This window comes from Rhinoderma darwinii, chromosome 3 (assembly GCF_050947455.1).
Source record: "Rhinoderma darwinii isolate aRhiDar2 chromosome 3, aRhiDar2.hap1, whole genome shotgun sequence".
NCBI classification, from domain to species: Eukaryota; Metazoa; Chordata; class Amphibia; order Anura; family Rhinodermatidae; genus Rhinoderma; species Rhinoderma darwinii.
The window spans coordinates 170665094-170680317 of record NC_134689.1 but is presented as its reverse complement, the minus strand read 5'-3'; the positions used below and the strand labels follow the sequence as shown (position 1 = coordinate 170680317).

General features: G+C 39.2%; 1 protein-coding gene across 3 annotated transcripts in view; it reads right to left on the bottom strand.

The window, feature by feature from the left end:
• Nucleotides 1-15224, bottom strand: part of NELL2 (neural EGFL like 2) — a 269144-nt gene that overhangs the window by 135575 nt on the left and 118345 nt on the right. For all 3 annotated transcript variants that reach the window (XM_075857036.1, XM_075857034.1, XM_075857035.1), the window contains exons 5-7: nucleotides 8349-8445; nucleotides 5605-5677; nucleotides 5427-5509 (exon numbers count right to left, since the gene is read on the bottom strand). In XM_075857036.1, the coding sequence (XP_075713151.1) occupies nucleotides 5427-5509; nucleotides 5605-5677; nucleotides 8349-8445 (253 nt within the window). The remainder of the gene's footprint in view (nucleotides 1-5426; nucleotides 5510-5604; nucleotides 5678-8348; nucleotides 8446-15224) is intronic.

Sequence of the window (15224 nt, the reverse complement as noted above, 5' to 3'; positions counted from 1 at the left end):
ACAATATTTTCCATAATTCCATAGTAATACAAAGAAGGTTAAAGCCAGCTGTGATATACAAAGCAAATGGCAGGTTCTGTGTAACAACGGTGATTAAATCAGAAATACCATTCTACATGATGCAAAAACAATGCAGAAACATTGGTTATTTAACCTTCCAAATATCGGTACATTTTACATAAATAAGAACATAGATAATGAGAAGTAAGAATTAAAAAAGGAGATGAAGTGTAGATATTGTTTAAGTCATGGGAAATGAATAATTTGTGTAGTAATTTGTACAGCTGCGCTTATAACTAGCAAGTGTCTACTGTGCTTAAGACATATAATATACAGGGTGGGCCATTTATATGGATACACCTAAATAAAATGGGAATGGTTGGTGATATTAACTTCCTGTTTGTGGCACATTAGAATATGGGAGGGGGGAAACTTTTCAAGCTGGGTGTTGACCATGGCGGCCATTTTGAAGTCGGCCATTTTGTATCCAACTTTCGTTTTTTCAATAGGAAGAGGGTCATGTGACACATCAAACTTATCGAGAATTTCACAAGAAAAACAATGGTGTGCTTGGTTTTAACGTTACTTTATTCTTTCATGAGTTATTTACACGTTTCTGACCACTTATAAAATGTGTTCAAAGTGCTGCCCATTGTGTTGGATTGTCAATGCAACCTTCTTCTCCCACTTTTCACACACTGATAGCAACACCGCAGAAGAAATGCCTCCCGATCTGACCCCCTTAGACTTTTATCTTTGGGGTCATCTGAAGGCAATTGTCTATGCTGTGAAGATACGAGATGTGCAGCAACTGAAACTACGGATACTGGAAGCCTGTGCTAGCATTTCTTCTGCAGTGTTGCTATCAGTGTGTGAAGAGTGGGAGAAGAGGGTTGCATTGACAACCTCTAAAGCGAGGATGTTCATGCTATAAGTTATTTTGGTATGGAAGTTCTAATTTCGTTTAGATTTTTTATTTGTTTGTAATGATTCTTATGAAAAAAAAACCACATCATACACAACTATAATGCTTCACGGTCGGTGACAACTTAAAAATTTCTAATAGTGGAGGAGGAGAGTGACAATAAGAGCATATGTTTGGTTCAATAATACTAAATACTATAACAATGCAACCACAGGCCAATAATATGCATCTGAACTAGTTGGTGACTCTTCCATCTCCTTAAAATTTTTATCTAATCGCCATATTAGTGTTTGTTTAATCTATGGTCAGAGATTATTCTTACTAACTGCAGATTTCACAAGGTGTCTATGTATAAAATATCAGAATGCTGTTCCAAAATGCATCATAAATACTTTCTGCAGTTACAGTATTTCAGGTTTTCAACCCCTTCTCGTCCCAATCCTATTTAGCCAACAATGACTATATTACTGTCTCATGACGGTATATCATTCCCTTTTTTCTGGACATTCCAAGTCATCACGGCATGGAGCGCTGGTGACTGCAGGACTGGCTGACTGACATGTTTATTCGTCCATATAACAGATTTCCTTAGTTCTGTCATCCTGTGCTCTCAACATTCTGCACACAATACTATGCTGGGCTCTTGTAGCATACTTCTGTACATATAAGTATATTGGCAAAAAATCAACTAGAGAACATCTTGTTATGAAATGATCATAGATGATGTATGTCAAAACCTTGAGGCATAATAGCTATAGTATGTAGTGTAGCAAAATATTCTATGTAATAACCAGTGGAATCTGAAACAGATATCTTTTTTACTAAGTGTCCTTTTTCTGCTGAGGTCAGCATTACAAATCAACTCCTAGCTTGCTTTGGTTTATATAATCATTTGTTATTTCCACATATAGCTCCATGAATATTTATGTGCAATGCACCAAGACTATTTTTATTTTAATCTGTGAATGTTAAGTTTTAAGGAAAAAAAAACGTAATACATATACAGTATTAATTTGTTGAGGATTTCACAAGGGAATACTATCTATTATTTGTTTCAGTGTGCTTCAGATTATTGTTACATTCTTTAAGGGTATGGGTATTTTACACATGCATCAGTGAAAATGCATCAATGTTACTTATAATAAGGAATAATAAGAAAAATGGAACATATATTAGGAGGCATAAATGATACACAGCATTTTGGGATGAATGTAAAACTTAAAGGGTTCTCCGCTTTGGTGAAAATCTCTAAAGTTAGAAAGGTCCTTTGGCAAAAAGCTGATCACAAATTGTCCCCCTGCTGGGACCCTCAGTGATCTGCTGTAATCTGTGGGGGAACCTGGCAGTAAGTGTTTAATTTTCTTGCAGCGCCACCACAGGGGAAATTAAGTATTACACAGTGTATATTTATATCAATGGGATGTCTGTGTAGTGCAGTACAGTATCAGGTCCTCCAGAGCGAGAAACTCTATTTGTAACCGCTCTCCAATGTGGTCAAAAGATGAGGATCCTGAACAGAGGACCCCCACTAATAACTCAGAATTCCCTATAAGGGTATGTGAAAATGGGTTTCCCAAACTGAACAACCACTTTAATTAAATATATCCAATAACGTTGGGTGGAGAATAGTTAACAAAATGTAGCGAGTGAAATAGGTCACGTACAAGCAGATACTTTCTATGAAATCATGGCAATTGTGCGATTCAACTGGCAATACCAACTCAAGAGGCAAAAACTTGAGGAGACTAGGAAATTGGGTAAAACTGCCGACAAATAAACTTTAATGACCATATTTTCTTTCTTGCAGAGACACAGCCTTTAATTATGTGGTTCATCCTTTGTACCCTATAGTTATATTTGTAGTTAAAAGTACAAGGAAAAGATGAACATTATATTGGAAGTCAAGTACTGATCAGCCTGTCATTTCAAATAGAGTACCCACTGTGAGACAGTCAACTCAGGGAAGAAAATGCCAACACAGTCCGGCTTGCCTCTTGTATTTGTCAGTGTAATGAGGGCTTGCCGCACTGACGTGTCGGACATAGTGACATCAACCTGGCAGGCCATGGCTGGCTACCATGGTGACGTGATGCCTGTGATGCGTTGTCCACTTAAACAACACATCATTGTTCTGGCAGGCACACAGAGGAGTGGTAGGGGACCAAGAAATGGGGGATCAGAGCATAATTACAAAGATCATAATTTTATATTAGTATATAAAGTTATTAACATTATATATATATTTATATATACTATTTCTTCTCAATTAATTAGAATATCATCAAAAAGTTCATGTATTTCAGTAATTCAATTAAAAAAGTGAAACTCATATATTATATAGATTCATTACACACAGCGTGATCTATTTCCAGCATTTTTTCTTTTAATGTTGATGAGTATGGATAACAGTTAATGAAAACCCAAAATGTCGTCTCTCAGAAAATTAGAATATTAAATATGCCCAATTTCAAAAATTCTTTTTAATACCAAAATGTTGGCCTACTGAAAAGTATGTACAGTATATGCACTCAATACTTGGTATGGCTCCGACTCTGCATGAATTACTGCATCAATGCGGCGTGGCATGGAGGTGATCAGCATGTGGCACTGCTGAGGTGTTATGGAAGCCCAGGTTGCTTTAATAGCGGCCTTCAGCTCGCCTGCATTGTTGGGTCTGGTGTCTCTCATCTTCCTCTTGACAATACCCTATAGATTCTCTATGGGGTTTAGGTCACGCGAGTTTGCTGGCCAATCAAGCACAGTGATACTGTGGTTATTAAACCAAGTATTGGTACTTTTGGCAGTGTGGGCAGGTGCCAAGTCCTGCTGGAAAATGAAATCAGCATCTCCATAAATCTTGTCAGTAGGGGGAAGAATGAAGTGCTCCAAAATTTCCTGGTAGACGGCTGCATTGACTCTGGACTTCATTTAACACAGTGGACCAACACAGCAGATGACATGGCCCCCCAAACCATCACTGACTGTGGAAACTTCACACTGGACCGCAAGCAATTTGGATTGATGCCTCTCCACTCTTCCTCCAGACTCTGGGATCCTGATTTCCAAATAAAATGCAAAATTTACTTCCATCTGAAAACAGGACTTTGGACCACTGAGCAACAGACCTGTCCCTTTTCTCCTTAGCCCCGGTAGAACACTTCTGACATTGTCTCAAGGAATGCGACAGTTGTAGCCCATGCCCTGGATACGTCTGTGTGTAGTGGCTCTTGAAGCACTGACTCCAGCCGCAGTCCACTCATTGTGAGTCTCCCCCAGATTCTTTAATGGCCTTTTCTTGACAATCCATTCAAGGCTGCGGTTATCCCTGTTGCTTGTGCTCCATTTTCTACCACACTTTTTCCTTCCTCTCAACTTTTCATTAATATGCTTGGATACAGCACTCTGTGAGCAGCCAGCTTCTTTAGCAATGTCCTCTTGTTGCTTACCCTACTTGTGGAGGGCATCAATGACTGTCTTCTGTACAACATCAAGTCAGCAGCCTTCCCCATGATTGAGCAGCCTACTGAACCAGACTGTTGGACCATTTAAAGGATTAGGAAACCTTTGCAGGTGTTTGGTGTCGATTAGCTGATTAGAGTGTGACACCATGAGTCTACAATCTTGAACTTATATCCAATATTATAGTTTTCTGAGAGACTAAATTTTGGGTTTTCATTAACTGTTCGCCGTAATCTTCAACATTATAAGAAAAAAAATGCTGGAAATAGATCACTCTGTGTGTAATGAAACTATAGTTGGGGAATTGATTCATCCTGTGGTAACGTGCACATGGCCTGATATTCAGTTTGATTATATGTATAAGTGCGCTAAGAACCTCCCTATTTGTAAGTAGATTTAGCAGTAATGAATATTTATTTATATTTAATGGCTTAGGTGGCATTAGTGTTCGCAGTGTGCTGTCGCCATTTCTTTGTCTGCTATGTATATATATATATATATATATATATATTATATATATATATATATATATATATATATATATATATATATATATATATATATATAATTTTAATGGTACAACTAAGTATGGCTCGGAAATAACATATACTGCATATAAATATATATAAATTGTAAACAACTAACAAATAATGGAAAGATATTTATATCTCTGCTTCTTGCATGTCTATATGATACCTTTTTCTGTTCAAATGAATCAGCATGCTGTATACATAACAAACATTCTAGTGTGAAATAAACTACAATCTCCTGTCCTGAACTATTTAAGTATTTCAAGTGCATTGCGATAAATTAAAGTGCAACAGTTTTATTTGACATTTTATGCTCGAAGTTTGATCAGAAACAGGCATTACGTGCACCTGTAATCCGTACTGTGCTTTCCTATTGCAAGATGTTTCAGCTCTCTGAAAACATTACTGTAAAATCCGTTTTGAGTCTTCCCAGACAGAGAATTGTATTATATGAGTTTTTAATCAACATAAATCATTTTGTTAAAAAAAATAAAAAAAAATTCAAAATGTACCTTTGCTGATGTTTTTGCCAAGATATCTTGTAGTTCCATGATTTTCTGCACTAGTCCATGGAAGTCATTGCATGTTGGACATGCTGAAATAATAAACATGGAAAGGTAGGTTTATATGGGCAATATTAGAATCTGACTTCATTTAGAAAACATGAGGAAGACAAATTCTTATACATACTGCGATTAAGATCAGGACACTGAGATATAAAGCCTTGTGGCATGATAACAATCTGTAGATCTTGCATGATCCCCTGTGGATAAGGACAGAGTGTAAACATTTTGTCACATATTATGCTACTTTGTACAAAGGAATCTGTCATGTACAATATTTATTTTCAGAAAATCAATTTCCAACTATGTTACCGAGCCCAATTAAGATAGCAGCAGCGTGTAACAGAAAGCAGCTTATAAGTTAAATAACATGCTTTGCCTTTCCCTGAAGGATATACCTATATTGATTTCCCCTTCATAATGAATTCAAGGCAGGACAATTGAAGGAAATCAATTAATACCCTCATAATAAATGTACAGCAAATACAGAAAATGTACAATTGAAGAATAGGAGGAATAATAAGCAGTCCATGAAGGATTTCACACAGCAGCTGAATACCTTGTCCCTATTAGAAGAACAGAAATGATATCCGATGAGAACAATATGAAAAGGTCACATTTTGGTGAAGGTGAAATAAGGGATTTAGTCAGCTGGATCAATATGAAGGAAAGTCATGTAATAATATTCAGTACAACTAATATGCTGAATGCACTGGATATGATCAAATCTATATCTATGTTCACATTGTAACTAAGTGGACATTGATGTGGATAATAATTAAAACCAATTCAATTAGCTCTTTGACAACACTGAACTTGACAGAAATCAGAAATGGAAGTGTTATCGTGAGGGCAGTTTCAGGTTTCAGACCTAACTTCTTAAGGCTGGGTTCACACGACCCATTTTCAGACGTAAACCAGGCGTATTATGCCTCGTTTTACGTCTGAAAATACGGCTAAAATACGTCGGCAAACATCTGCCCATTCATTTGAATGGGTTTGCCGACGTACTGTGCCGACGACCTGTCATTTACACGTCGTCGTTTGACAGCTGTCAAACGACGACGCGTAAATTGACTGCCTCGGCAAAGAAGTGCAGGACACTTGTTTGCAACGTAATTTGAGCCGTTCTTCATTGAAGTCAATGAAGAACAGCTCAAGATTACGGGCGTCTAAGACGCCTCGCAAAATGCGAGGAGGAGCTTTTATGTCTGAAACAACGCAGCTGTTTTCTCCTGAAAACAATCTGTCTTTTCAGACGTAAAAGCCTGCTAGCGTGTGAACATACCCTTAGTGTTATAGATTCTAAATAGTTTCAATGGGAAGTATGATTATTGACCGAGTTCCATCTTGCAAGCAATTAGAACAATCTTACTGAATGTATAAGCCAAATTCTCATAACATATATTCATATATCATCTAAGGGTTGTCATAGACAGGCAGACACTAATGGTTGATGAGAACTCTACCATCCCAAGACCCAGTGTGGGGAAAAAAGCATTCTTTTTCATGTTCAGAAATGGAAAAGAACAGGCTTATCCAGGGTCGGACTAACCACCGGTGAACCAGAGGATCCTTCGGTAGGTCCAGACACTAACACAATAATAAGCCTTAAACGTCCAGCAGAAGACAACCCTATTTGGAGCTCTTCTGAGCCAATCACTTGCCACTAGGGTCTATTTCTTATGGGAAGATTCACAAATAACCTATTAGACCTTATTGATGATATGTCCTATGTGTACAATGATAACAAGGACTATGGTGAAATCAACAGTGGACATGTACATGTTCTATATAGATGGGGGGTGGGCCTATAGCATAATCTCTTCTGGTGGACCCAAAGAACTCCAATCTGAGCTCCTGTCTTTTCTTATTCCCTTTTGGTAGAATGTCTAAAGTCATTTTATTTTCCACTGCATCCTACTTGGCCTGCTAGACAGGTCTCTACACTGCTTAACAGTCTACATCTCCCACATTATCTATACTAAAGACATTCAATCTTATCTGACTTAGTTCAACAAAAAAAAGGAAATAAAAAACTTGAATTCAAATGCAAATATTAAGTGGAATTTTGCCAAATTGAATGCAATAGCACCTAGTGATCAGTAGTTTTCCTTAACTCTATCAGGTATAATATAAAATGACAAATGGAAAACAGCGTGACTAGACTACTACTACTAGACATATATGAGATAAAAGAATAATATCCAGTGATATGGCAGTTATGTTTGACATGCAAAGCAGGTTGACTTGATAGAGATAGGACAGTAATGGATAGTGTAGATCTTATTTTCTTCACTCTGAAACACACCAGACGGATAAATCACTTATTTTTGTTTCCTTGGAGTAATGGAACAGGAAAAAATAAGGGTACATACTGAATAATGAAGTAAGCAATATTGTCTTGGTTTAATTACACCCAAAATAACTCCAGTCATAAACGCTTTTGGTGTAAAAATATTGTTTGACTTTTATAAACAACACAGGAATTGAGTTGAACTGCTCAGTCTACTGCCAAGAACTTCAGTGTGATCTATTGACAATTTAATGGGCACTGCCAGTGCCGATCAGCTGTCCGTTCTCAGGACAAAAGGGTATTAGCTTGGTTGGATTTTTTCAGCCAATCTACTTTTCTTTTCCCCATGGAAGAGTAGTGTGAGTGGTGTCCAGCAGCCATTAATCCATTCTCTCTTCAAGGACATAGCATGTACATTGAGGCCCGAATTATTGGGGCTACGGAATTGATAGCAGTGAGCTAAAAGATCATCCACTAGACAGCTATATAATGTGAATGGTCTTGCATCTTGGATGTGCTACATGGTCCATAATGGTTAATTGCCTAATGGTCAAAACATATAGCAAACAACATACCTTAAAATAACCATGTGCATTGTTTCTTTGTCCAACCCACAAGGTTGTCCCAGATGGAATATCCATGTATGGCTTTTCCACAATTCTTTCATAAATCCTTTTAAGCAAAATATTAAAAACATTTCATAATGTTAACCAATTGCAATCAATAATTGAATACAAACCATTAAGTGTATGAAACCCAGGACGAAAAAAAAAAATGTTGCTTCGGGGTAAATAATTAAAGTCACCTGTGGTACCGTAGGTCTGTCTACGTATATCATGTTTCCTGGTTTCGCTGGTCATAGATATGAAACGTTCTTGACCTTCTAGAAATACTGAACGCATGACAATGTGTGTGTGTGTGTGTGTGTGTGTGTGCGTGCGTGTGTGTGTGCGTGTGTGTGTGTGTGTGTATGTGTGTGCGTGCGTGCGTGTGTGTGTGTGTGCGTGCGTGTGTGTGTGTGTGCGTGTGTACTAGTCCTCAATGAATTAGAATATCATCAAAAGTTGATTTATTTCAGGAATTAAATTCAAAAAGTGAAACTCCTATATTATATAGATTCATTACACACAGAGTGATCTATTTCCAGCATTGTTTTCTTTTAATGTTGATGATTATGTCTAACAGTTAATGAAAACCCAAAATTTAGTGTTTATGTCAGGTTAGTTTGCTGGCCAATCAAGCACAGTGATACTGTGGTTATTACACCGGGTATTGGTACTTTTTGCAGTGTGGGCAGGTGCCAAGTCCTGCTGGAAAATGAAATCCGCATCTTCATAATGCTTGTTAGCAGAGGGAAGCATGAAGTGCTCTAAAATTTCCCGGTAGACGGCTGCGTTGACTCTGGACTTGATATAACACAGTGGACCAACACCAGCAGATGACATTGCTCCCCAAACCATCACTGACTGTGGAAACTCCACACTGGACTGCAAGCAACTTGGATTGATGCCTCTCCACTCTTCCTCCAGACTCTGGGACCTTGATTTCCAAATGAAATGCTAAATATACTTTAATCTGAAAACAGGACTTTGGACCATTGAGCAACAGTGTATGTCCACTGTGTTATATCAACCAGAGTCAACGCAGCCGTCTAGCAGGATATTTTTGAGCACTTCATGCTTCCCTCTGCTGGCAAGCTTTATGGAGATGCAGATTTCATTTTCCAGCAGGACTTGGCACCTGCCCACACTGCCAAAAGTACCAATACCTGGTTTAATAACCACAGTATCACTGTGCTTGATTGGCCAGCAAATTCGCCTGAGCTAAACACCATAGAGAATCTATGGGGTAATGTCAAGAGGAAGATGAGCGACACTAGACCCAACAATGCAGATGAGCTGAAGGCCGCTATCAAAGCAACCTGGGCTTCCATAACACCTCAGCAGTGCCACAGGTTGATCGCCTCCATGCCACGCCGCATTGATGCAGTAATTCATGCAAAAGGAGCCCTGACCAAGTATTGAGTGCATATACTGTACATACTTTTCAGTAGGACAACATTTTGGTATTAACCCCATCCCAACATTTGTCATATGGATACATCATCGAAAGCCAGTGCTTCCCGCATTTTGCCGTATCCATACGACAAATGGTGGACACCGGCTCAGAAGCTGAGTCGGTGCCACCATCCCCGGGTCTCAGCTGCATGTTATAGCTGACACCCTGGGGTAATGGCGAGGACTGAAGTTTGCTCTGATCCCCGTCATTAACCCCTTAAATGCCACGGTTAAAATCTTCATTTAAGGTGTTTGCAGCTCATCAACACCCCAGCAATGAAATTGCCGGGGTGCCGGTGGCTGCCGAGGCAACTGGATGCCTAAAATTGGCCTCCCAGTCTACAGAGTATGGAAAACTTTTAGACCCCGACCGCTCGGGGCCTAAAAGGCTTTCAAAGCCGCCGGCAAGATGGCGCCAGCTCAGGAGCTAAGCCGGTGTCATTAGCGGTGGATGTCAGCTGTATGTTACGGTAGGAGCCGGAGCTAGTTCTGATTCCTGCCATTAACCCCTTAGATGCAGCGATCAAAACCATCTTTGTGGTTGGTGGCAGATCGGCAGCCTTGCTATGCTATAGCAGGGCTGCCGACTGCTGCTATGACAAAAGGAGGCCTAACAATGGCCTTCTTCTCTGTCATTACGGAAGCCGATTAGGCCCCGCCCGGAGGCGAAGCTTAATCGACTTGCTGTCAGTCGCGGGCAAGATCACGCCGACTCAGAAGCTGTGCCGGCGTCATCAGCGGTGGATGTCAGCTGTATGTTACAGCTGACATCCACCTGCAACAGAAGGAACCGGAGCTAGCTCCGATTCCTGACATTAACCCCTTAGATGCAGCGATCTAAAGTGATCGCTGCATCTTTTTGGTTTGTAGCAGATCGACAGCCCTACCATGCTATAACAGGGCTGCCGACTGCTGCTTTGGAAACAGGAGGCCTAACAATAGCCTCCTGCTCTGCCATTATGGAAGCCGATTAGGCCCCTCCCGGATGCAAAGCCTAATCGGCTTGCTGTCAGTGAATGACTAACAGATCTAATACATTGCACTACATAGGTAGTGCAATGTATTAGAAAAAATATCTGACAGTTGGACCTTCAATTCCCTAGTGGGACTAAGGAAAAGTGTAAAAAAAAGTGTAACAAAAGTGAAAAACGTTTGAAAAAATATAATAAAAGTTTCAAGTAATAAAAGAAAAGACAAATTCCCCTTTTTCGCTTATCAAGTCCTTTATTATTGAAAAAAATAAATAAACCATACATATTTGGTATCGCCGTGTCTGTAACGGCCTGAGGTATAAAAATATTATGTTATTTATTCCACGTGGTGGACGGCATAAAAAAAAACCCGTAAAAAACAATGCCAGAATTTTGTGTTTTTTTGGTCACTTTGCACTACAAAACTTGGAGTAAAAAGTGATCAAAAAGTCGCATGTATCCAAAAATGGTACCTATAAAAACTATAGCTCGTCTGTAAAAAACAAGAACTCACACAGCTCCGTCGACAAAAAAAATAAAAAAGTTATGGTTCTCACAACATTGCGATAGAAAAAAATAAATTTTATTTACAAAAGTAATTTTGTTGTGCAAAAAGTTGTAAAACATAAAAAAGTGCTATAAATTTGGTATCGCCCGAATCGTACTGACCCACAGATTAAAGTTCATATGTAATTTATAATGCATGTTGAACGGCGTAAAAAAAACAAAAACATAAAAAACTATACCAGAATTGCTGGTTTTTGGTCACCTTGCCTCCCAAAAAATAGGATAAAAAGTGATCAAAAAGTCGCATGTAGCCCTCATGCCACTACGTCTATGAAAAAATTAATTAGTTAAGGCTCCAATAAGTCAGGAAAGAAAAATATGCAGTTGTGCCGGCCTGAGGGGAACATTTCTTGAAGGCGATTTATCAAGGCCCTAAAATTAAGGAACCAGGAAGGGTAGGACCCAAACATTTCTGCTGGAAGCAAGGGCGCCTGTATTATACCAGGACAACATTTTTCCAGCAAAATTCCCAAAACTGTAAAGGTGCGGATTATGGACCAAAAGGGGGATAAGAAAGGACACCATTTATCAGTGCGACACTGGCCTGTGCCTTAAGGATTGCTTCACAGCGTAACACACATCTATGGAATATTTTACCCCATTATTATACCACCTGACTATGCCCCTAATGTACTCTGCCCAGCTTACATATGCCCCCACATTATAAACTAAAATACCAGTAAGACTCTGAACAAAACTACTACCAAGCAAATCCACGCTCCAAAAGCCAAATGGCGCTGCCTCGCTTATGAGTCCTACAGTGTGCTCAAACAGCTGTTTACTTCCACATATATGGCATCACCATACCCGGGAGAACCCTTTTAACAATTTTTGGGTGTGTGTCTCCAGTGGCACAAGCTGGGCACGACATATTTGCCACTGAATTGGCATATCTAGGGAAAAATTTAAATTTTTACTTTGCACCATCCGCAGCGCAATCATTTATGGAAAAGACCTGTCGGGTGAAAATGTTCACTACACCACTTAATAAATGCCTTGAGGGGTCTAGTTTCCAAAATGGGGTCACTTCTCAGGGGTTTCTTTTATTATTTTACATCAGAGCCCTGCAATTGTGAACCAATACTTTGTAAATCGCCAAATTAGCCCTCAACTTCGCATGATACTCTTTCAATCCTGAGCCTGGCCGAATGTCCAGGCAAAAGATTAGGGCCACATGTAAAGTGTTTCTAAAACCGGGAAACACAGCATAATAATTAGAGAGCTGTCTTGTTATGGTGGCACAAGCTGGGCACCACATATTGGCATATCTATGCAAAAAAATCCCATTTTCACTCTGCAACATCGAGTACACACTCATTTCTGCAAAACACCTGTTGGGGTTAACATGCTCACTACACCCCTAGATGAATACCTTAAGGGGTGTAGTTTCCAAAATGGGGTCACTTCTGGGGAGTTTCAACTGTTTTAGTCCCACAGGGGCATTGCAAATACGACATAGCGCCCAGAAACCAATCAAGCAAAATCTGTACTCTAAAAGCCAAATGGCGCTCCTTCCCTAGCCGCCGGCTTATGACCACATGTGGGGCATTGTTTTACTCAGGAGAAATTGCTTTACAAATGCTGTGGTGGTTTTTCTCCTTGAGTCCTTGTGGAAATGAGAAAAAATTAGCTAAACCTACATTTTCTTTGAAAAAATTTAGATTTTCATTTTCATGGCCTATTTCCAATAATTTCTGCTAAAAACTTGTGGGGTCAAAATGCTTCTAAACCCCTAGATAATTTCCTGAAGGGGTGTAGCTTCCAAAATGGGTTCACTTGTGGGGGGTTTCCACTGTTTTGGCATCACAAGACCTCTTTAAACTTGACATGGTGCCTAAAATATATTCTCATAAAAAGGGGGCTCCACAATCCACTAGGTGCTCCTTTGCTTCTGAGGCCTGTGTTTCAGTCCATAAGCGCACAAGGGCCACATGTGAGAAATTTCTAAAAACTGCAGAATCTGGGCAATAAATATTGGGTTGCATTTCTCTTGTAAAACCTTCTTTGTTACAAAAAAAATGGATAAAAACTGAATTTCTGCAAAAAAAAAATTAATTTGTAAATTTCACCTCTACATTGCTTTAATTCCAGTGAAATGTCTAAAGGGTTAAGAAACTTTCTAAATGCTGTTCTGAATACTTTGAGGGTGTAGTTTTTAAAACGGGGTGACTTATTGGGGGTTTCTAATATATAAGTGGCCCTCAAAGCCACTTCACAACTGAACAGGCCCCTGAAAATATAGCCTTTTGAAATTTTCTTGAAAATATGGGAAATTGCAGCTAAAGTTCTAAGCCTTGTAACGTCCTAGAAAAATAAAAGGATGTTTAAAAAAACTATGCAAAACTAAAGCAGACATATGGGATGTTAGTTAGCAACTATTTTGTGTGGTATAATTAATTGCCTGTCTTACAAGCAGATACATTTAAATTTAGAATATATATAATTAATATATAATATATAATATATAATTAATATATACGGCGCTGTCGGAAAGGTGTTCCCGCAAACCGAAGTACAGTTACGTCGCTGTGATGGTGCGGGCTGAGAAGCAGAGCCGGCACCATCACCGTGGGGTGACAGCTGTATTATACAGCTGTCACCCTCCTGTAACTGCCAAGACCGGAGCTATTCTCCAATCCGGCCGATTAACCCCTCAGATGCTGCGCTCAATAGAGCGCAGCATCTGATGGGATTTAGCCCGACCGGCAATCGCTGGGTTGCTATGGCAATCGGAGGCCAAATAATGGCTTCCGTGTCTGCCTTGTACGGAAGCCTCTGGTGGGTCCTCATAGGCTTGCTGTCAGTGAATAACTGACAACGCTAATACACTGCACTACGTATGTAGTGCAGTGTATTAGAGTAGCGATCAGGGCATCAGGCCCTCAAGTCCCCTAGTGGGACAAGTAAAAAAAAAAGTAAAAAAAAGTAAATAAAAATTTCGTAAAACAATAAAAACACACAAGTTTCAAGTAACAAAAAGCCGTACAGCCTTTTTTCGCAAAATAAGTATTTTATTATTACAATTTAAAAAACTACACATAATTGGTATCACGACCCAAACGATAAAACTATTATGTAATTTATCCCGCACGGTGAACGCCGTAAAAAACATATGAAAAACAACACCAGAATCTCTGTTTTTAGGTCACATGTCATCCCAAAAAATGCTATAAAAAGGTGATCAAAAAGTAACATTTACTCCAAAATGGTACCAGTAAAAACGACTATCCGTCCCGCAAAAAATAATTCCTGACACAGCTTTGTCCACGCAAAAATCAAAAGGTTAAAAACAAATGATTTTATAAAAAAAGTGATTTTAAAAGCTGCAATACATAAAAAAAACTATATAAATTTGGTATCGCCGTAATCGTATCGACTCGCAGAATAAAGTTAACATTTATGGCGCACTCTGAATGCTGGAAAAAAACAATAAAACACCATTCCGGAATTGCTTGTTTTTGGTCATTTCCTATAACAAAAAAAAAAAAGTGATCAAAAAGTCGTATGTGTTCCAAAATGTTACCAATAAAATTTACAGCCTGTATCGCAAAAAACGAGACTGCACACCGCTCAATCAACCAAAAAATAAAAAAGTTATGGCACTTGTAATGCGGTGATGAAAAAACATCTCAATGTGCAAGCCGGAAGGGGAACATTCCTTCAGTTTCAGGGCCCTAGTATTTAGGAACTAGGAAAGGGAAAGGACATAGCACATCCGCTGGAAGCGAGTGCGCCCGTATTATACCAGCGCAAAATTTCCCAAACTACAAAGGAGAAAAAGTACCCCAAACGGTGCAGAGTGTTACAAAAGGGGGATAAGAAAGAAAACCGTTTATCAGTGCGACACCGGCCTGCG